The sequence below is a fragment of the Coturnix japonica genome, chromosome 2 (genome assembly GCF_054131305.1).
Source record: "Coturnix japonica strain WE chromosome 2, WE-NBRP24, whole genome shotgun sequence".
Classification (NCBI taxonomy): Eukaryota; Metazoa; Chordata; class Aves; order Galliformes; family Phasianidae; genus Coturnix; species Coturnix japonica.
Genome location: NC_140664.1, coordinates 99,293,376 through 99,316,517, shown reverse-complemented (window position 1 = coordinate 99,316,517; position 23,142 = coordinate 99,293,376). Strand labels below are relative to the sequence as shown.

The 23,142-nt window shown below is 39.2% G+C and overlaps 1 protein-coding gene across 24 annotated transcripts in view; it reads left to right on the top strand.

Moving 5' to 3' along the window:
• Positions 1 to 23,142, top strand: part of TRAK1 (trafficking kinesin protein 1) — a 117,623-nt gene that overhangs the window by 66,716 nt on the left and 27,765 nt on the right. For 21 of the 24 annotated variants that reach the window (XR_014942923.1, XM_085538209.1, XM_015854101.3 and 18 more), the window contains 4 exons: positions 13,696 to 13,772; positions 17,054 to 17,170; positions 20,311 to 20,411; positions 21,153 to 21,261. Coding sequence is in view for 23 of the 24 variants with exons in the window: in XM_085538214.1 (XP_085394340.1) it covers positions 13,696 to 13,772; positions 17,054 to 17,170; positions 20,311 to 20,411; positions 21,153 to 21,261 (404 nt within the window). In the remaining variant the exon portion in view is untranslated. Of the gene's footprint in view, positions 1 to 380; positions 457 to 2,983; positions 3,030 to 6,674; positions 6,966 to 13,695; positions 13,773 to 17,053; positions 17,171 to 20,310; positions 20,412 to 21,152; positions 21,262 to 23,142 lie in introns of those variants that run through there. The other 3 variants (XM_085538202.1, XM_085538200.1, XM_015854100.3) reach the window with 3 other exon arrangements.

Below are 23,142 nucleotides of genomic sequence, written 5' to 3'. Positions count from 1 at the left end.
GTTGTACTGTCACTGAAAACAGTAGCTTATATCCAGGTTAAAGGCCTTCTTTTCATCATTCTTTTTATTATCTTCCATCTGTCTAGTCTAAGTGTCATTATGCAGAAGTTTGACATGTCTGAATAACTGAGCTAAGAGCTCCTCTTCTCATTAACTTGGACATAAGTTGTGTTCTGCGCTGGAGAAACAGTGGGAGTTCCACAGCCATGGAATACGCAACAGGTATTGGGCAAGCACTGCAATACCTTGTGGGATCAGGGCCTCCAACACCAAGGTGGTTGGTCTGATTCTGGGCAGACAAGTTCTCATGTGAGCACTGGGTCCCCACCCAGCATCTGTCTTCAGTGAGCCAAGACCTCCTACAGAAAGTCAGCTAGAGCGTGTGCCAGAGGGAGAGAGAGCACCACTCTGAGACAGCAGGGTTGGATGTCTGACAGGGAGAAATCTCTCCTGTGGGTAAGGCATAATGCTGCTTTGTTTTTTTTTTTTGTTGTCTTTCTTTTTTTAATTGAAACATTCATTCTGAAGTAGATGGAGTGACAGTGCTGTCGGTCCTATCTCAGCCCCTTAGGTGAGTGTCAGTCTCAAGGTTTAATGGAATCTCATTGCTTTTAGCTGCCTTCTCCCAGTTAAATGTGTGAGAGAGTAGTAGAGGATCTGAGAGGTGCAGTGGAAGATCTTTGGCCTTTGGTATTTGTATTTTCATTTGTATTTAAAATAGCATCAGTATTTCCTGTTGATGGAGTAAGGTGTTCTGATGGTGGTGGGTGACAAGAGGCATTTTAAAAGCGTAGCAGAAAGCAGCTTTTTCAAAGAGCACGTGGTGTCTTATGAGATGCCTGTCTCTTGGTGTATGATTTTCTTGTCACGTATTTGTCGATGCCAGAGTCATCTGCTTGTGATTCCATTTGTATTCAGTAGAGTGAGAGGCAGCTGCAGCTCAGCCAAACTGTTTTGAATATCTATTTTAAGACAAAACGAAGCATAGACAGCTTATGTCTCTTCTGTACATGGACTCTCTGAAGCTCAAATTTGTATGTACATTATATCATGGATCTGACCCATTTTACAAGTTCTGGTAAATAGATCATTGAAGGAGTCAGTGATACACTGAAAATAATAGAAGACCTCACAAGAGACCATCCTACAGTATTATTGTTTTCTGATGAAATTGAGCTTTTGCTTTGTAAAAGCTGGTGGGACTTGGATTTCAATCTAAAAGGTGTGATTTCATGTTAACAATTATTTGAACTGTGAATTGGTTTCTTGTTCTTCCATAGTCATTCCATGATGACGCCAGTAGATAAGGCTTTAGTGCTATTTGATTCAATAGGAAAAGAAGTAATTCTCGCTGTTAGCTCAGATTTAATGAACTTCTGTATGGATTGATATAGTAATGATATCTTCAACTTGCATTTGGTGGTAGTAACTCTTTTTTTAATGCCTTGCAGAGGCAAATAAACAGAGGCTCAAAACTGACAGTTCACAAATCTTTCAGAAGTCCATAAGGTTAAAATAATGGAATAATACCTTTTATGTAATATCCTTTACAGGGTTTATTTTTGGCAAGAGTAAATGGAATTAGGCAGTAAGGTGTCTCCTTATTTGAATATTGGATCACCAGTGTTAACTAGCAGTACAATAAATTGAAGCCTATATTAATAAGAAATACTGCACCGTGCATTTTCCATCGTATCATTTTTGTACAGTGTGGCAGTTGCCACCTTATTTGGAATTAATGAAACATATGCATTGCTCCAAAAGTAATGACTTCTATTTATTTCCATGGAAGCAGCAACAAAGAGCACAACAATAAAACAATAAACATAAATAAATAAATAAAACAATAAAACATAATAAAATAGGAGGCATTACTTTCAGAGCAGCCCTGGTAGAGTAAAGAGTGGAAAGAGCCGTGTGTGTACTGGAACAGGACAGTCGTTACTTTCATAGCAGGCTTTGAGATGGACAGTATTAATGATAAAGGAGGAAAAGGTGAACCCTTTGCAGGCTTGTATCATGAGGGAGAGCAGTATAACTGTCTAGCTTCATCTCAGTTTTTGTTTTGTTTTTGTTTGTTGTCCTTTAAACATGTAAAATAGATTATTAAGGAACACAAAACTCAATTTAGGTGGGAAAAATAAGCAAAAAACTCCCACAGACTCCCAAACAGAAAAAAAGTAGATAAATAGATGCCTGTAGAAATCTTTCTGAATAGCCTTCTCTCCCTCTTTGGGGCCAGTCTTCTCCACCCTTTCAATGAGCAATGCAAGAGAAATCCAGGTTGACTATGGAACAAGTAATTTTTTTCATGTAGTTTCTTTCATTACTCACTTATTTCTAACTGAAAAACTCCTCTTTGGTGCCTGGGAGTTCATTGCCTGTAATTCCAGGTGACTTTGTATGTGTGCGTGTGTGTGAGATTGGAACTTTCATTCTCCCTTTGTTGTCCACGAGCATCAGCAGTTGCTTGTGGAGAAAACAGCGTCTTCATCCCTTTTTCTTTTTCCTCACTGCCCCTTTATGTCTCCCATTTCTCTCACACCAAATCTTCTGTCCTCTTACATGTTTGCCCAATTGACTTCATCTCACTTTTGTGGTCATTCTGGCAATTCTTGCTCTGCTCCATGTCTTTTAACTCCCATCCATGCTTTCTTCCTTCTTGCACAGCAATGTTTTCGTCTCCTGTTCTGTCTGCAGATACTGTTTGGTACTCCTCTCTTCTGTTTTTTATTCCATTGTAACTATTATCAACAAGTTCCTGAACTTTCTCTTTCAGCTGGACAATCATTAACAGTGCTAATGTTTGTTCCCCTTGACCTGCCAGCACAGTTACTTATTCTGGTCTTATTTGTAGCATTATGCCTTTGCAAATGTGAGTCGGCGTCCTAGTTACCTTCCTTTGTGGCTGTTTCTTTCTTTTTAATCACTCCTTAAAGGCTGCATTAGGAGAATATTCCCTATTCTGTGCTGCATTTCTAAGTGTTCTTGGATCTCCATGGTTCTTCCTCTGTTCATCTCAGCTACAGGTAACCTCACAAATATCTGCCAGCTCTGTGGTGGCACAGTCAACCTCTTAGCCTGAAATATGGTTTGACCCTTTCTCTCTTGCAACAGGAGTTCAGCTGATGCTTGAGCATTTCTGAGTACTCATACTGTTTCATAGGTTTTCTTCTTTTATCTCTGTGCCCGTGTAACTCTAGTGTTGCTCTGGATGTCGTCAGTGAGCATTCTGTCTTCATCTGTGAAAACCTTACAGATGCTTGTGTTGAAGGCTAATTCTAAACAAACTGAGCAATCTTTGTGTTAGGTATCAGAAGAATAAATACTTAATATCCTTAACCGGGGCCATCCATCCCAAAGCCCGTAGACTGACTTAACATTGTATTAGATATCAGAAGAATAATTACTTAGTTTCCTTAGTCAGGGTCTCTTCAGTTCCAGTAGGCCTTGAAGGGAAAATTAATTGTTCAGGATACTGCCAACTTGGCAAGAAAACCCTAGATCTGTGAATCCTTATAACTGTATGAAAAATAACCAATCATTGTGAGGAGAAAGGACTGGAAAAGTATTAACATGGCAACTTTTGTGTATAAATACTGCGTGGAGAGTTTCACGTGTGTGCTTGATTTATGGGAAACCACCGAGCACCCAGGCTTATGCAATGCTGAGATAAATAAGCGGTGTCTCCCCTGAGTGTGTTGTTATTGATTACTGCACATTGGACGACGAATTGCTTTTCAGACAATACTTGTAGCACATAGTCTTGAAAGCAGCCCTTGTTCCCTAGGTATGTGGATAAAATTCTCCTTCAGGTATTTGCTTCTTCATCCTTGATAAATGTGGTTCAACCTTGCTGATATGCATGCAATCATTGAAATAATGTTCCAGTTTCCTTCTTTTGCTGTGTTCCTTCCTTTTCTTTATTCTTCTGTTGGCTCTGTATCTAGTTAGACCTAGGCTACTGCTACTTATATATAATCTTTAAGTGGCTTATTTTTCAGCATAGAGATGTAATTTCCTCTTGAGCTGCTCAACTGCTGTATTTATAGATAAGCTCTTTCCTGCATCATCCCAATTTATTCTTTCCAGAAACATAAGATGCTGCCCTTTTGGCTGAAGCAATTTAATTGGGTGTGTTTTTTAAGACTGGGAGATGTGCACAATACACAAATGTACATTTTGTAAACAAACATACAAATCAGTATACGTTGGAACAATTTAATTTTGTTTGACTGTATGTCCTAATAGAAAGCACATTTCAGTGGCCAATTTATGCTTGCTCTCTGGAAAGCCCACCCCAAAACAGTCATGTTTCTTCATCAGTGTACGTTAGAACCTATATGCTGCCATTTCAGCCATTGTTTTTTTTTTGGACTTGCTTGCCTATGGAGAAGCTTTTCATTCTAAGTGCAGCATTGTTATTACTGGTTAATTGTGGTGATTATGTGCAAAAGCCTAGATTTTTTTTATTGATAAAGGAGGTTAGAATGTTTTGTGTGCAGCAGAATGAGTCAGGATAAGAGAGTTATATGCATTGTGTCCTGCCTCACCCTTCTTAACTAACCCTGGGTTTGTTTCCTTTTCTGTTGCAAAGTTACCAAAGGTAAGGTCTGTACCTTAGTGTAGGAACTGCATTAGAAGTATGCACGTGTGTTTTAGGCATGTTTATTTAGCAAGCTTCCCAAAAGGAGAAGAATGTCTTCTGCTAACAGTGGGGCCTACGTGCTAAGTTGATTACAGTTGGTATACTAAATTTACCTTGCAGCAGCAGCCCTTAAAAATGGCATATTTGCCCTGGTATGCTATATAAGTCCCTTAAGTCTGTGTTTACAGGAAATATTAAAATCTCTTTTGAATCTTTCCTGATTAGAGTGTGTATTTTCAGAGCCGTGTACAGTTTGTCTTTTTTCTTCCGTCACTGCTTATTGTTTGGTACCTGTTGGAGACTTGGCTCTTAATATTTGTCACATAAATATTCCTGCACCAGTAAAAGGGCTTAATGCAAAGTACCACTAAAAATGAGCTGATAGCCTAAGAGTACAGTACACATTACTTCCTCACCCACTATAAGTGTAGATCAGCATATAAAATGTGATTTAACAATATTAACAGAGTAGATACTGCAATACTTGTTTTTCTTCAGGTTTCTGAAAGTCAGAGTCCAAGTTGTTTGTATTGTCAGCCACAGTTCAAAAGTCAGCACGTGAGAATATTAATTCTATTGCTGTCTACATTGGGCAGCAACATGCATGTTTTTGGTCTGTCACATGCTATTCTGTTCTCCTTATGAGTTAGCTGTGGCAGAACACTTGGCAGGAACAAAAAAGCCACAGAATAACAGTAGAGTTGGCAAGGGTGGAAGCTTTTGTCCCCGAGATTTGAAAAGTACTTGCATTCATTCAAAAAAGTGTCTCAGTTTAGTTTAGTGTTTCCCTGAATTTCCATTCTCTACCTATTAAAGTGGTAAATTAATTCTAGATTGTGGATTATGTCATATATATATTTATATATTTACTCCTGGTAATTAAAAAAGATGTGTTTCATGTCTTATTTGAGCCTTTGTAAATAATGTGTTTCTTAAACCATCCAGTCTTGTAAGCCTGCAAAATGGGGCGTTTGGCTCAAACCTAATGGCAGGTGGATGTTCAGCTCAGTTGGACACGTGTGTAATTCCCATTTCTGAGCAGTACTGTCTTTTCCACTGAGCAAGTGAAATAGAGCAGCGAACTGTCTATAAGGAAAGATAACCAAAGGCAGTGTTGCAGAGAAGGGGCTTGGATTTGTTTGTTGCAGAATCTGATCCTGGAAAGGTCTGAGGTCTGAACTGGAAAAGGTATTGTCAGCTTTCATATTTGTTACACACTCAGTGAAATTTGTGGATGATCACAAGCCCTGGAACTGATTTGAGGCCAAAGATGCTGGAGGCAAATGGGATTCTTAGTGGCTGGTGGTTGCTGTCGGTGGTGGTTTTAAATCTGATTTATTTTCAAGAGTTATGGTCCACTGTTACAGGGGAGAAATGGAGACAGTAAAGCTTTAAGAATTTAGAGATGGGGAAAGAAACCACATGATATTACTGATAAAATAATATATTGCAGTCCCCCCACTTGGCTGCCTTCGCCCATGACGCAGGTTGAGGTGTTTTCTGTAGAAGGCAAAGGGCACTGGTCTGCCACAGGTAATGAGGGAGGCAACTTGGCAAACACTGAGTATCCATAGCTGCAAGAAGTTTAAATAAGAAAGTTAATGCTCCCTGTGTGTGCCGTGAGGTTTAGGAAAAGGTTTTGTTTATTGTTCAAGCAGAGGAGAGACACGCGTGCCCTTGGATACGCACTGGGGGTGCTGTACATGGGCTTGAGGTGTTTCATTTCCTGTAACATACAGTCAAAATGCATATGGAAAACCAAGATATTTTGATAGCCAGAGGCTGGGTGGGCTGTGGTGTGAGCAGATGGCCACCACTGCCTGAGAGGGCCAGGGCTGAGGAGATGGCAGTGCCAGGTCTATTGGGGAGGGGCTGTCAACATTGTCATTGCTGTGTCTGAAGCACACTGACAGCACCCGAGTACAAACTGCCCGCCCTCTGGGCTGGTATGAGGAACAACCTCAATCTCACAGTAATTATTAGACAGATGGTCTCGTCACTCCTCCACCCTGTCTTCACCAGGCAAAGCTGCTGTGCTGAGGGCACACGCAGTCACTCAGTCTCTCCCTGGCTGAGCATGTGAGTGAAGAAAGATGGTACTCTGCTCTGTGGAGCCCTGCTACTGCTCTCCCCAGGGGTACCTCCATAGGGGGAATGACATCCTGTCACCTGTCAGACTGAGACACTGCACTGCATCTATCTGGGACAGCTTCAGCAATGTCAGGAAACGAAGAGGAAAGCTTTGAATATGACTACGAGGAGGAAAATGAGAGGGAAAGTACATTTAACAGGCAGAACCTTGAGATCTTGGAAGAAGGTACTTTCTACCTTTTTGTTTTTAAATCTTTATGTTAGTAGTGCATGGCAGTCTGCAAAAGACTTGAGAAATGTTAGTGGATTTAAACCTACTGCGTTTTTCGATCCTTTTTAATGCATACACGCTGCCTTCAGGCGAAAGAGTAATAAAATAGGCGTGTGGGGGTAGAATGAATCTTAACTTAGTTACATTTCATAAAGAATACACGCATGATCAACAGATGTCAGCTATGCAATAGGTTTTTATATAATAAAACTGGATTAGAGAAATTGCCTTTCTTTAGATATGTAGTGCATTTTTTCTATATACGCAGTTCGTACACGTATTGTGAGTCTGAGTATGTCAGTTTGTCATTCCCAGCAGGGACTTCTAAAAATGAGGAAAAAAACTAGGTAACAGTCCTGTACTTAACCATGCACTTGAAAGCATGTAGACAGAAATAACCCAAGTTTTGGGTCGTGTGGCTTTGCCTTTTGAGGAAATAAACGGTCCCAAATCTTTTCATATGTTGCGGAAATAATAGGTATTTGTAGAATTGCAGACAGGTGGCCTGTTAGGGTGGGAGTGTGAATGTATGAGTGTTGGATATTCTCTTGCTCACCCACTATGAGGAGTATGTACCTTCCCATTCGGGGGCTGCTCCCAGCTGCTCTAGCCTTTTCTTCAGACCATCAGGCACTGAAAGCTAAATACTCCATGTATGTTATTTCATGTATTGTGAATTTTACTCTGAACAACGATTTTTGTAGTAGAGGAGTGATTTTTCCAAGTATTCTACAGCTGATATAATGATACTTTGAAAGATTGACCCCATTGGAAGCCATGTCCAAAACTTGAAAGTGAAAAGGCTTTTCATGGATGTAACACTCTCATTGAACCTGTTACACAGGACTTGTCTCTAAAGAATTCCCCAGCATGGAGTGTTGCACCTGGATTTCAATCATAAACTGTGTTCCATGTTGTGCCTCTGAAGGAATTAAAGACAACTTGCCAATATGTGCTTAATAGAAGGGTGTTTGAGAGAGTACTGGTGATAGAGCAGCTTTAAAATTGGGGTTTGGGATGGAGAGAGAGCTGCTATCTGATTAGGCAGAAGTACTTTGTTTTGTATTTGATTCTTATTTTTTTGGTGGTGAAATGACTGCTGAAACATATAATGGTGTTCTTATTCTTCCTGTGTATTTTACCTTTCATGGAGATCTAAGTACATTCTGAGCCTATTCTTGCTGATTTAAAATGAAAAAGGAACATTGAGTTCTATCTGGGATAAATTTAGTCCTGTGCCTCTTCAGTGCCTACCACTCAAAAGCTCAGTATGTATGTGAAATCCTTTAAAAGATGCCCCACTCTTCCACCTATATGTTTAGGTCACCTACGTACTTAATGTAGTAGTGATGTGCATACACAAAAATGATGTCTGATGCTTCTAGGTATCTTTCCACATGGCACATTTCTTGATGACAGTATTTCTGTTGGGGGTGAGCCAATTCATCTGTAAGTAAAGCAGATAGAAACACTAGCTTGTATCCTTTCCCCGCTGAAGAGAAGAGAATCTGGCTGTAAGTCTAGTATAAGAAAAGGGAAAACCGGGGAACATGCTTCACTAATGATTTGCAGTTTTTCTGTTTACTCTGAATTTCTTAATGTTCTCATAGAAAGGAGGTGGTAAAAATTGTGAACTGAAGACTTCTTAACTGTTCAGCCTATCCCCTGAAGAGGACTCAGTACTTGATTGCTCTATCCATGGTCTTTTTGACATAGTGAGTCCTGTTTTTCAAACCTCTGTCACAGAACTGGTATTGCATTGGGTGGCATTACAGAATCAGTGCTCCTGATAAGTGTGGGAGGCACCTTCAGATAGGTCTAGGCAGAACAGTTTCAGAGTCAGGGTGTTGCTTTTGAGTTGTAGTTTGCACAACAGTAATGTTTGCTCTTCATTTGATGGTCTTTGAGCTGACTGCAGAGAAGGGATAGTTGTTGATAGCATCTCTTCAGTTTTTGTTGGTTTAAAATAAAACCTTTTGGTTCTACTTGGTGGAAATCTGTTGCTGCTTCCTACTGATGGTGTTGTTTGTCACGTTGTTATTGTGTAGTTGCTGAGTCTGTATTATTCACAATGCTGTTCTTTCAGACTCCTCACCCACAGTGTGACTGTGAGCAGTGGTGCAGTGACTGTCTTAACAGGGCTGCACAGTGACCTCCCATCTGTCCTGAGTGCACCTTCGTCCTGCAGAAAGCCGCACTCCTGCCCTGGGAGAGGGAGGGCAAGGCCACAGGCCTGTGGATGTGCTGTGTGTGAATTAGGGCTCCTGGCAAGTCCTGACTCAGGAGCACGTTTTCCAAGCTCCTGTGACAGAAGTCTCTTAAGATGTTAAGCTGCTCAGGTGAATGTGTTCCCAGAGGCCCATCTGGGATGTGCCAGACCTTAGTGGCCAGAAGCCTTTGCCTTGATTTAGTCAGGGCTGCTAGTAACTTTAGCAGAGGAGAAGTTAAACCTTTCTAGCTTGAGTGATAGCAGAGTTGGTGGGACATTTTATTTCTGAGCTCATTTGAAAGGAAATGCATATGCTATGACACCATTCCAGAATGGCCCCTTACCCATTGCTTGATCAAGGTAGTGCTTGCAGTAACCTGTGCCAGAGAGTAATGATTAGTGGCTCTGGGACTGAAACTGTGAGTTTACATAATTGCACAGAATGCCAGAACTAAAACAGTGTGAGCTGAAGAGTCTGAGCCTGCCACAGACTGTCTGTCACACTGTGTTGTTTTGCAGGTCAGTATTATCTGCCTTAAAAGTGGAACTTCACCATGACGTCTTATCTGCCTTCTGTTCACAGTGATTAGAATTGAATGGGAAGAGGAGCAATGAGTCCCGAGCTTCCCTCCTCAACCTTGGTTGCTCTCTTAGTTCTTCAACGCAAGAATTAGGAGGGGTTGTGTCACAGGGGAGGAGTGCTGGTTCAGATCAGCCAGTGCAGCCAGGGCCAATGACACCTAAGACTGCTGGCTCCTGTGATGTTTTTCCCGTTTGGAGAAGAATCATAGAATCATAGAATGGCTTGGGTTGGAAAGGACCTCAAGGATCATCAAGCTCCAACCCCCCTGCAAGGTGACTCAGGGCAGCTGTTCCCAATAGTTACAGTGTTGATCCCCTCCCCCTCCCTGGCTCTTTCCTGTTCCTGGAAAAAGACTTTTCTCTTAAACAATATGCTGCATGGCTGTTTGGTTTTCAGGGTGCCATCCAGGAGGGCATATACTTTCTTCCTGGGCATCTTCAGCTTGGTAGTTGGTGCTTTAGGCAGTGCGGAACTCAGAGTCCAAAGGAAGCTTCTGGTCATACACTGCATTAAACGAGTGATGAGAAATAAATGCAAAGTAAATCTTCTCAATTGTAATCTGATTGGGAAGCACCACAGTGTGGATAACTGTAAATCTACAAGCCTTAAGAGAGAATGAAGATGGTGCTAGGTACTTTAGGGAAGAGGAAGTCCTTGATTTGTCCATTTATGTGCTTGACTTGAAAAAAACCACAACAGCAAAGCTAAAAAAAACTCCACAACTCCACTACCAGTGATCTGTGTTTCATATGTTTAATACAGTCTTGAATATAACACAATGGAAGCATTCTTTGTTCTTTGGTTTTATTTGACATTAATTTCAAAGCTCAACAGAAATGAATTTCTGTGCTCTACTTTCTACGGATTATTATTTTTTTTTATTTTATTTTAATGTTCTGTCTTTATTGCTTAATGGCTTTATCCATAAACTGTGAGGTGCAAAGTACATTGGATTTGGATGTATGCGTGCATGCATTTAGATACTACAGTTCTATTGTCCTCGGGCAAAAATAATACTAGTTTGCAAATGAGCAAAAAGAGGTCAGTGAATTGGCACTGCTGGTTTTACATTACAGAGCATTGTCCTTCATATGCTCTTGTTTTATCTACAGTTGTGTTATGAGGCTCTCCTATTCATCAGAAGGCAAAGCAGGCTAGAAGCCTGAGGTGTTTTTTCCTCTGTTTCACTCATCAGAGCTCAAAATAATGCATCTTTTTTCACTTGGTAAGTTTTTTGGACTACTAAGGAAATCAAAATCACAGCTCTAGCAGTTGGCCTAGTGTTAATTTAGGAAGATTGGCTACATACTTAAGCAGTTTTGAATTTTTCATATACTGCTGCTGAATTGCTTGCTCTGTTCTACCTTCTCTTCCCCTGCTGCCTGTGTTTCAGAGGGGAGGGAACTGTACCTGTTTTTAAGCTTGCCCTCTCGCTTTCCTCTCCCCTAGTGTCAGTCTGCTGTTTCTGCTGGGTTGCACCTTGAGTGACTGTAGGATGCAGCTGACAGGGGGTTTTATTGTATGCAGTCTTTTCAAGTTTGCTTCCACTTGGATCCTGAGAAGGATGAATAATGTATAATGTTGGTTTTGAAACCATTTCACATTGTCAGGGTAGTATATGAAGACCTCTGTGTTAACTGTGACCAACAGAAGTTCAGTGTTAGCTCTGAAATACAACTACAGTTGGTGACCGTATTGCTACTGCAATACCAGTAATAAGTCTTTTGTGATAGCTTCTAAGGTTTGTTTGCAGAAACTGCAAAAGAATATTTGACTTTATCTGCTTGTTGGCAAGGTCGCCTTTCCCTTGAAGCTCAGAAATGTCAATTATACACAAAAGTTAGTGTGCAACTCGTTCTAATGTTCCACGTATTGAAATGGCTGTGTAATAACAGAAGGTTATCAAGGCAGCCTGATAAAGATTAAATGGTGAAATCAGAAGGAATAGCTATATGAGCAGCTAACTGTGTGGTACCAACCTTGATTTCTCTTTTTCCTCCCAAGTGACCTTATTCTGTCTGTGGGAGCACTGACCTTCTATCAGCTAGGGTACATGTACACCTGAATTCAAATGGTGTGGTGTTGGCATAGTCATAATCACTAGCGATTATCAGTATTTATGTCTCAAACGTAATTTTATGGCAGTAAGGGAATGTTGTAACCAAGGGAACTACTTACTGTGCCATTGTTTTGGAAAATAAACCCTTGATGTCAAGGCTTCTAATAGGTGTTATTGCACGACCTTTGAACTTGTCATTTTTGTGGTGATGTAAATTAATAGGTATTTCATTCTGAATAATTTTTTTAAGCCTCTCTGTTTTCTTAAGGAGTTCTTATGGAAAACTTTTTACTTCCTTTGGTTAACACAGTTGATGTTCTCTTCAAGATACTATGGGATTTTTCCTGTGGCATCCTGTTTAGTCAAAAGCAGATCATAGAGCTTTTAGCTTACAGGTGCTCTGTTATTCTCTGTGGTACAATGCTGCAGGGTTCAGGGTTTCTTTATATTGCTATGTAATTTTGGTCAAATTACTATTTTGAAGTGTAACCTTTTGTCCCGTTTCCATTTTCAGGCATAATTATTTGGATGTTATTATTTTTTGTGTATATTTGAATGATTTTTATGGAATTCCCAGGCAATCCTTTCATCACTGAAATGTTTTCAGGATTTGTTAATCAAAACTGGAGTTTGAGAAACAGGAAAATAAACAAAGTAAATGGAATTCTTGCTTTAGCTTGATCATCTTTCTAATGTTGAAGTGTGGAAAAACAAAACATTTCAACGGATATCAAAGTACTGCTGTATTTGATATATTATTGATGTGCCTTAGTGCTGATAGACTGTGTATTTACATGCAGGTATCTTGTATACTTGTAATTGGGCAGGATTATTTCCTTATTGCTGCATCCAGAGCGCTTTATTTTTTAATCTTATTAGGCCTTGTTTTTGTTTCTCCCAACCCCGCCTGATGCATGCTGAAGTGGCATTAGCCGGATCTATCAGGCTGAGCTTTAACTGACATTGTCAAGGGTAAATCCCCTGAAGAACAATTTGCATTACAGCAGTCTGCTAGCCAATAGCCAATACAATCAGTTCAACTTTATCGACATTTGGGTTGTGTTTTTTGTTCAGAAGTACAGGGTTTGAGCAGCTGAAAAATGAGAGTAATATGTAAGAATTGTGAATATATATATATATATATATATATATATTAGAAAACTTGCAGATCTCTGGATAATTTTATGCAGGTTCTTAAAGGGTAGACCAAACTTTGGCATACGTCCTTCAACCTAACAAAGCTCCCAGCTCCACCTTAGCGTTTTTATCACCAACACCCTGTTTTAGTAGACATTTTTATGAGTAATACTATGGCCGTGGTGTTGTAGTCTGAGTGTTATAAAAATGGGCTGTTATTTTGTATGCATTTTGTGTTGGCTTTGCTGTCTCATACAGTAATGCTTAGTTCTTATCAGTTTAATATGATGTAATATTTATGCTGAACAATGTTATTAAAGCTACTGGAGTTGCTTATTCATGGAACAATTCTGCATACAATGCAGTGACTTGCTGACATCACAGATTCCTGTTCTTGTGTCCAAGAACGTGTATTCACTTCTTCCTTGACTTACTTACTTATTTATTTTTCATGAACTTGAGGCATTCCTCTTTGGAGAACAAAATGTTAACGTTTCAATGACTTACACCACCACCAATGAAAACAAATTCCCATTGCAAAAGAGAAGCACCAGTGTTCTCAGTTTAACTTGGAACACTAACCCAAAAGTTGAAATAAGTAGCTTTAAGATGTAAACTTATATAAATCTTTAAAGGATATACTTTCCTCCGAGTGGTGTTACCAACATTATTAACGCTTTATCTTATTGTCTTACAGTTTTATGTGCTGAAAGAGTGGGCCAGATGACTAAAACATACAATGACATAGATGCTGTTACACGTCTGCTTGAAGAGGCAAGTATTGCATCTCAGTAAAGACCTACACACAGTATGAGAAAATAGTACAGAAATTATATGGTACTAATAGTGACTGCTGGTAGATGTTTTTCAAATGGGGAGGAATAAGTGTATGTAAACTTCATCTCATTGCGTACTAATGGGTAAGGTAAGTAATTTTTTAAGTAAAGGCAGTTTGTTTACATCAGTCATATGGACTCATTACTTGTGCTTATTTCTCAAATTAGACCATTTAATTTATTCTTGGCCAAATATTTGCTCAAATGAATGAGAGGAGTACATGTAAAGCCAATATTATTATTATTGCTGGATTATTATTATAAAAAGTAAATTCACAATTACAATTGTGTTCAGCATTATTATCTTACATAGTGTCTTTCCAGAGGAATGAATGGACAATTTATTTTGTTTTTTAATTTGAATTCATTGCCAGGCCTTTTTTTGGTAGCTTTATGTTTGGTTTTGGTGTTATTTTGCTACTTTTATGTAAGTCATTATGACCATAGTCGTTGGTACTCAGAGAATGGCAAAATGCAATTGCTGAGCTATGGGGATGCTTATGTTCAAGAGTACCATGATAAACTGTCTGACTGAAATTATCTGTTTTCCTGGTGTAAACTCTAATTATAACTTTCCAAATAATGTTTAGGAAGATTTATTTTGGATGAGAACGTTTGGAAATGTATTAGTTGATATCTGGGCATAATTTAGTCCTTCATAGCTATTTGCTGACTTATTGCAATTGCCATGTCAAAAACAGGGGGTCTGTCTCTCCACAGTACATTTTGTGGTCTCTTTTTCCAGCCCTGCAAGGGGATAAGCACAAGAATGCTCCCATCTGTCACCTACATTTGATAACTCTGATCTCAGTGCAAGTCCTGCTTTTTGTGCTTTGAACTGAACTCTCTTAAACAACATTATATGAAATTTCAGCTAAAACTGATGCTTTTCCAGAAAAGTCTTGTTCAGGAATATTCTACTAACTTATAATAACAGTCTGTTAACTTTCTGCGTCCTGCTCCTTTTTTCTTATTTGCCTTGGATTTACTTGCGTTTGTTTCCATGGCTCCTTCCGGCAGTGATGGAGCACTTCGCCAAATTATTTCCTCCCCAGAGTCCAGGTAGTCAAATATCTATAGATCTAGAAATTACACTCATGGGAACAATGTTAGGACTTGCTGAGCCAACATTATGAAGCATTTGATTTACTTTTCCATCTGGATAATAGCAAAGGGAATGTGAAGGAACATGCAACAGGTGAACCTTAAATAAAAACTACATATATTTTTTCAGTGAGGTTTTTGTTTTAATTGATCATTGTTTCTTTTTTAACCACTTTTCTAGGCAGATGTATACAACTTATATCTCCTTTCCCTGTTATGTAAATGGCCATCATCACAAGTGACTACATTTGTTTGCAGAAGTTAAGGTTTAGCTCTTTCTGCTGCCATGTTACAAATAAGAGAAAAACAAGCCCCAGAGCTACCCCTGTCTTCCTGTTCTTGTTGACAAGCTTCAAAAGAATTCATCATGGTGTTGGCAGGATGGGAGCATTTTATTGGGGGGCAGACAGGAAATAGAAGATATCAAAACAATGTGTGCATATAGGCATTCTGAAAACCTGTGTCTCTTGCCCTGAAAGTAAGCAAAAAGGGAGCGACAACAGGTCTGTCTGGATATGGAAGAGCAGCAAGAGATTCTTCCTTGAACCTGCTTTCTTATCTCTCTAATAACTGTTTAAATATCTCTAACTTTATTACTCATGTTGCTATAATGCATCAGTTCCTTAAAACAATAAGAGGCATGACCCCAAAATGAAATTTAGAGCTAAACTGCTAAAAATTGTGTAGAAAACCTAGGGAGGTTGGTTAAAGAGCCTGGAAACACTTGCCTTCCTCTACTTTGAGGTAAGCAACCCTGTTGCTAGATAGTTTTGCCTCTGTGGAGTCAAATATTTTTGTTTTTTTGCATTTACGAAGTGAGATAAATTACTGAATAGTAAGTTGTCCCAGTATGTGAACTAAACATTTTTGATAGTTTTGTGGGACCTACTGTTCTGAAAGATTGTCCATAAGATATCAAGGGTTTAGGTCTAGATAATACTAGTGAATTTAATGCACAGAGGAGACTGACCTTCAAAAATCATTTGAAAAATGCTATTTGTAGATAGAGCAGTGATCAAGAATCCATCTTTTTTATTATTACAAAACTTCCTTTTTCGTGTGCTATGAAAGACTCTTCATTCAAATTCATTTACTTCCTGTCAGCTGTCCACGTCAACAGCAGCTTTAGTTTTTGTCGACTTTGTCATGAATGTATGCATGTCACAGGGTGGATTTTAGTCATGTAATCTGTATGCCTGCCTTGGGTAGTATTTTCAGTATATATATCTGAAAGGGAAAAAGCTCTTCTTCAAATGATGTTGAAATAAAGGTAAGTGGTGAGTTGACCACTATTCTCTTTTCCCACTATTTTAGAGTTATAATAACTGAAGAAGAAAATAATCAGTGAAAGTGCTTAATGAATATTTCTATGCAGGTTTCTATTATTTATCATCTTGTCCTAGGCAGATTACAATCCAGTGTATAGGTACATGTCATCAATGCAACAGTCTCTAATTTGTATTGGTACATTTGTATGCTATTTGTATTGGTGGTGTCTGGATGTGTTATTTCCAGTTCCTTTGTAGAGATGGGTAATGAACAGGCAAACATGGAATGAGAATAATCACTTCAGGCAAATTTGGGCCATGTGCAAAAGAGGAAGGGATCGGATTTGATTTTATAGGAAAGAGTTAATGCCTGTGCCTGCACAAAGAGGGTTGGAGGCTGGATACTCGTGATGGAACTGGCTTCTGCTCCTGCACAGCCTTCTGTTTAAAGGTGAACCAAGTGAAAATATAAGACCTCATTGAAGCAACTGAGTTCTTTGGTATTTTTGCTGTGTTTCTGGAATTCTTAAAATGTGACTTGGGAAGTTCTGTGATTACGTTCTGCAAATATATACCAAAGTGGTTTCTCAAAGTCATAGTAGAGAAAAATATCTGGTTTAATTTGCGTTGCCTGACATTAGACCTCGAAGCTGTGTTTTCATGTGTATGGGTCAGTCTTTTCTGAATAATGTCAGTGTTACATAATAGAAAAATAAGTTAGCAAAAACCAAAACCCTTACAGAAGTGAAAAAGGCTCTTTACTGTCTTAAATACTTGTTTTTTCCTTCTGTTCCTTCAGTGCATAAAAACAATAATATATTTGCTTTCTTTTCTTAATGCTTCACAGAAAGAACGGGACTTAGAATTAGCTGCTCGGATTGGCCAGTCACTGTTAAAGAAGAACAAATCACTGACAGAAAGAAATGAGTTCCTTGAGGAGCAAGTAGAACACATCAGGGAGGAGGTATGTTTTTTCTTTTTACATCTGACTGATGTGTCTGCAGTGATGGGAAGAAATTTTTTTTTAATCTTTACCTTATCCATGCTTAATTTTCCCATACATCCTATCTGTAGCTGGTCAACCTGAATTGTAGCAGTTCAGCTGGCCATTTTTGTAGCAAGTAACTTTTAGAACCATGTCTAAAAAAGTCATTTGACTCACTAGGTCAAATCAGATAATTGGGGGAAAAAAACACCCAAGACTGAAACTTACTTTGCCATTTTATTTTCCTCTAAATTCAGCTACTCTTTTGTTTTGAGTCACTTACCTACTGTTTTCTTCTACTGATTTTGTCCTTGTTCCCCTCTGTGCCCTTATATATAATTTCCCTTACTAATCTTCCTTCATTCCTTTGTGTCCCTCTTCCTCTTTTCCTTGTGTCTCTCCTGAATCTTTCTCAGTCCTCTGTTTTCCTTTCCAGTGAATGTTTAATTTAATTTCTGATGAACAATTTTCTATTTATACTGAATTTTGTCATTAAGGCCACAGCATTTGAGTTCTGCCAGTGCTTCCCTTCTCAAATGGAGTATATCTGGTCTTTTTATTCATGGATGCCAGCAGTGCACACTCATTGAAATGATGTGCATTCTGCCTTTTCCATGCTTCAAACTGGGCCAGTTTGGAGATAAATAGGTAGGGTTATATTTCAGTGATTGGTCATTATATTCAATGCACTTTATATTAACTTAGTGTTTAGAAGCATTGGGTTTTGTTGGGAATCAAAGGGTGGAACTTGCTACCTTGTCTAGATGGAGAAGATCTTACAGCTTCTTGTCATTTTGCTGTTTCTCTTTTCAGGGAATTGTGGTAGAGTCTCTTGAAACATGGATTGTTGGCCTGCTTCAGTACATAACCTTTGAGTTTTTGACTGCACTTGCCTTAGATTTTTGATGAACATGTTTTTTTGCCCAAGTCCCATAATGTGGCAGACATTTATCTGTGTGTTGGTTGATAGGCTTTTGCTGAGTGTGTACATGACTGGGCAAGGTAGGGAAGGGCATTCATACTCCATGCATACAGAATGGAGAATTTGATTGAAGAAGATGGGGAGCCGGGAATGGCTTCCTCTGACAAAACCGACTTAAAATTATTTAGAGGGACTCAGGAGCAGCATTAGGAAAAGGAGAATCAAAAACAAGCTTCATACCAGGTGGCTTGAAGTATTGTCATTATCATTTTGACTCCTTCAGAAATGGATGCTTTTGAGGAAGAGCTCATCAGGCTTTAAACTGATGACATTCATATGTTAAAAACCTTTTAGTAATTTCCCATCTCCTATTAATGCTGCATTTCGACTATGTGGTAACTAAGGCAACTGTCTCTACAAACAAGGGAAAAGAGAATTGAATAGGAGCTTTTAAAATTCCATGAAAACTACTTAAAATGGTTTGTTTGAGGGATATGTGGTTTTCGTTAGAGACAGTGATGTGTAATATATAAAGTTAGGCTTTATTGGTGTGTATGTCATGGTATCAGTAACCTAGGTTGCCCAGGAAGGAGGCTCCACCAGCAATATGGGCTATTTGTGCTACTGCTCTGCCACCCACAGTGCAAAGAAATGCTTCTGGTATTCAGAGAGAGCTTCCTGTGCATCATTCAGCTTGTGCCCATTGCTTCTCGTTCTGCTCCTTTAACAGAACTGGCTCTTTGCCTTCTTCTGAAGAACAGGAATGGTTGAAAATAGAAGCAAAAATAGTGGGCTCAGTTGATTTGATTCATAGAGGAAGAGTATAGAAAAAGCTAGAGATAAGCTAGTGCCCACCCACTGAAATATCTAATTCCTTGCTACTTGAAGAAGCTGAGCTGGAAGGAGGTGGATCTGTTACTTTAGAATGCCTTTAGCTGTCCCTGAAATAGAGGAAAATGAATCTCCCCAGATGAATATGCTCGATTTGTTTCCTGGCTGAAATGTGGTTTTGTGTTTTTAGAAATGTGCAGTTCCTTTTAGAAGCCATGTCTCAAGAGGACTTTGGTGCCTTCCACAGAGTGTAATTCTGCAGACTTAGTAAAGTAGATGACTTTCGTTAGCTTAAAATTCCGCACAGTTTAAGTGCTTTATGGTATTGTTTCATCTTTTTCTTGATGATAATGCAGCATAGATCTATTTTATTGACAATCTTTTTTTTGCTACTAATAACTAGAAGTATTAATGTGTCTGCGGTACAAAAGTAGAAGTCCAATAAAACAAATGTGCTTTGCAATTTGTGCACTGCAAAGCGGAAACTGAGGACCAAGTCTTGCAAGGAAAGTGGGAGGAGACATCCTTCTTTTCGTTTCTGTTATTTATACCTTTGCAAGGGAAAAAGGAAAGAACCTCTTAACACAAGCATCTTAAAATGCAACTTTGCTGTTGCATAAGTGTTACTGTTTAACTGAGCCTTTAAACCAAATCGAAATATGAATTAACCAAGGTTAAGTTTGTGGAATTACAGGAAATGCTAACCACTCAGTTAAATTTTGTTCATTTTAATTTCGTGGATGAGACTGCTCATACTGTTCTACCATGCTTGTGTTTTGGAGTCACCAGTGACCCAAACTACACTGAGAAACTGGGTGGCAGCCACCTCAGAAGGCGGCTGCCACTGTGCATTGTCAACTCAAAAGGCAACTGAGTCCCAAAAGAACCTTACTGCATTAGCACTGTTAATTTTATCTGCTGTCTCTGTCTGCAAGGTCTGTACCTAGTCCAGATGTTGACAGTCAGTATATCGGTTGGAAAGTAGTGTTGCTTGGTTTGATTGTGTCGCATTTGTTTCTTGCTGTTTTGTTTCAGTAAATTTATTTCTTTGAATGTAGATCTGGACTAATGCATTAGTGATTCAGTCTGGACTAATGCATTAGTGTTTCTGGATTGCTCATCTTACCTTTCTTATTAGAAGTGGATAATTGTGTTTTTGTGTATATTTAAAAAAGAAAATGGCTATTTTAAGGGTGTTCGTTCTTTCCTATAAGTGAAGGAATGGTTTCCAATCTGTTCCATTTTAGGCCACTTGATTTAGTCTGAAGGTGGTGCTTGGAAGATGAATAACTAATTGACTGTGAGTTTACTTAAGAACGTGTCTAGAAAAGCAAATTACTGATCTGCAAGCTATTTCTTTCTGCAGGTTTCTCAGTTACGGCATGAGCTTTCCATGAAAGATGAGCTGCTTCAGTTCTATACCAGTGCTGCTGAAGAAAGTGAACCGGAGTCCATCTGTTCCACCCCGTAAGTTACCAATCTGCAACACTGAACCTTTGTCTAGTACTAAACAAAGGTAGTTTGGACATTTTTCATAGCTTTGAATGGTAGTACAATGATCTCTGTATGGCCTGGACCTATAAATGGAACTCTGAACTTGGTGCATTGCACCAGCTGGAAAGATTTGCATTGAACTATAGGTGGTGACACTGTTGCAAACAAAAGATAGGAGGGGAGAGTAGATAAGAAGGCTGCTGATACAGCACTGTGACTTTCACAGGAACTGTATCACTGTGGACTTGATGCCAACATTGATTCTTTCCATCTATGATACCCCAGTGCTCCACATCCCTTTTGTACACTGTTCTAGAATGTTCCATGGGTGTGAACTTTGTGCTTTAGGAACCTGAGGCCACAGTGAAAAATGCCATGCTGTTTTCAGTTGCAGAAAGAAGAAATTAAGCATGACTTGCATTGCATGTTCCAGGCAATTAGCTGACTGAACAACATTGCAGGCTTTGAGGGGCTGTCTGCCCTTGCTTGCAGAGTTGTTGCTGCATTCTGGTGAAGCATGTACTGCATTAATCATGGAGCTATTAAACTGCTATGGTAAAGTTGTTTCTTTTCTCATAGTCTTGGTGTATTCAATGTGTTTCTGGCTGTTTCAGACCTCTGTTTAGCCTAATTTCTTGTGATGCTGGCCATGATGCAGGTAAAAATGAGCTCAAACTTGCTTTTTTTTTTTTTCTTTTTCTTTTTTAAATCAAGGCTGAAGAGGAATGAATCTTCCTCCTCTGTCCAGAACTACTTTCACTTGGACTCTCTTCAGAAGAAACTCAAGGACCTTGAAGAAGAGAATGTTGTACTTAGATCTGAGGTGAAACTGCACACTTTGTTTTGCTTAATACAGTTGTTCATTAAATGCTGGAACACAGGTGGTGAGAAGCGCGTATTAAATGTTTTGGAAACATATAATTAAGAGTATGTAATTCCATGAGTGGCAACAATCTCTTTGTACGTATTTTATCACTATCCTCTATTCTTCCTAAATGAAGGAAAGACTGACAAATAGTAGTTCCATGAAGCTACATACATAGCATACTCTGCTGACAAGGAAACTGCTAGGGTGTACAGCATGGTTGTCTCACCCTTTCTCTTGCTTGTGCTGCATTGAGTGAAGAGGAATTGTCTAGGGCCCTGTCTAGGAAAAGTGCTCTAAAATTAGTGCCTCCTAACTATTTCCATGGAAACTACAACCAGCACGAAGAGCGCAGTATTACTTTTTGATAGAAAATTTTTGGCTACAAAAGACTTTTTGCAGTATAGTCACCACTGTTATGTATGCATTTTTACTAGTGATGAACAAGAGCCTGCGTTCTGCACTTGTAACAGTCTGCACCAGTGGAGGTGACCCACTGGTGAAATACACCACCCACTGCCTCACTGTGCTCACATTCACTGTTTAGTCTCCATAAACATTCAGCAAGTGTCAATGAATGTCACTGAGTGCATTTTTTTTATGCATGGAGGAATTAATTTTCACACATTTGCTTCAGACACACTTCTATCTCAGACACTATTTATTTATTCAGACTGTACCTCTTGCTGCCATCTGTCACATGGCAACAGCATGTAATGGGGTATTGTTGGAAAGGTTGGGAGCCTGTGGATACCCCGTCCTTGGAGGTGTTCAAGACCAGGTTGGACAGGGCCCTGGGCAACCTGATCTAGTAAAGGTGTATGTTTGGTGGCCCTGCTAGGCAGGGGGGTTACAACTACATCATCCTTGAGGTCCCTTACAACCCAGGTCATTTTGTGATTCTGTGAAGGTTCAGCTTTTACTGCCGTACCACCAACATCCACCTTTGAAATCATGGGCCAATGTCATAAAACAGGAGCAACCCTCATAAAATAAATAATATATTTAATGTATATAAGTAAATGTACATCTTCAACTGTCTTTCAAATCAGGCTGTTAATATTTTAAGATTGTGACTTTCTTGCCTTTTATGCATGATAGAACTGATATCCCTATTTATACATTTATATCCCTTTTTATCCCTATTATATATATTCCCTATTTATATATCCCTTATTTATATTTTGTACAACCTTTAAACTGTGGGAGCGTATTACCATTTTGCAAACATGTACCAAAGTATAGCAGATAAAATACTTTTGGCCTAAGAATGAGTGTATGAAAACATAGTATCTTTATTGTTTTCTACTGCAAATGTAGGGCACATTGAAAATACGTAGGTGTCACACCTTTGGATAAGTCACTGCTTAAGGAAGAGTGCTGTACTGGGTTGTCACACAAGGAAGATGAGCAGTAGATACAGTAAAAGTAAGGTTAGAATTGAGAGGAACACTGCTTCAGGATGTAATAGGAGAGCCTTGTTGTAGAGTAACTTTCCTTGTAGAGAAATGCAGTTTGTGCCAGTGATGCACAGTGTGCAGCCAAATCCAAAGCCTCCCGAGTCTTTGCAGCTTTCACTGCCTTCTATGTGTCTATCCATAGGATATACATTACAGGCTCCTCAAGGTGGTGCCAGACAGAGCCAGCTGGCTGGAGGGGAAAAACAAATCAAGAAAGGAGGCAACACTAAGGTTTTATGTGGAATATACAGTTACAGTGTTAGGAATTTTCAAGTATTGTCTCATGTTTTTCTTTTTAATTTGAAGTATTTAAATGGTGCATTTCATTGGATACCTACCTCTGTTAAGGTGACCAGATAAAAGCTGTGCATATGTGGCT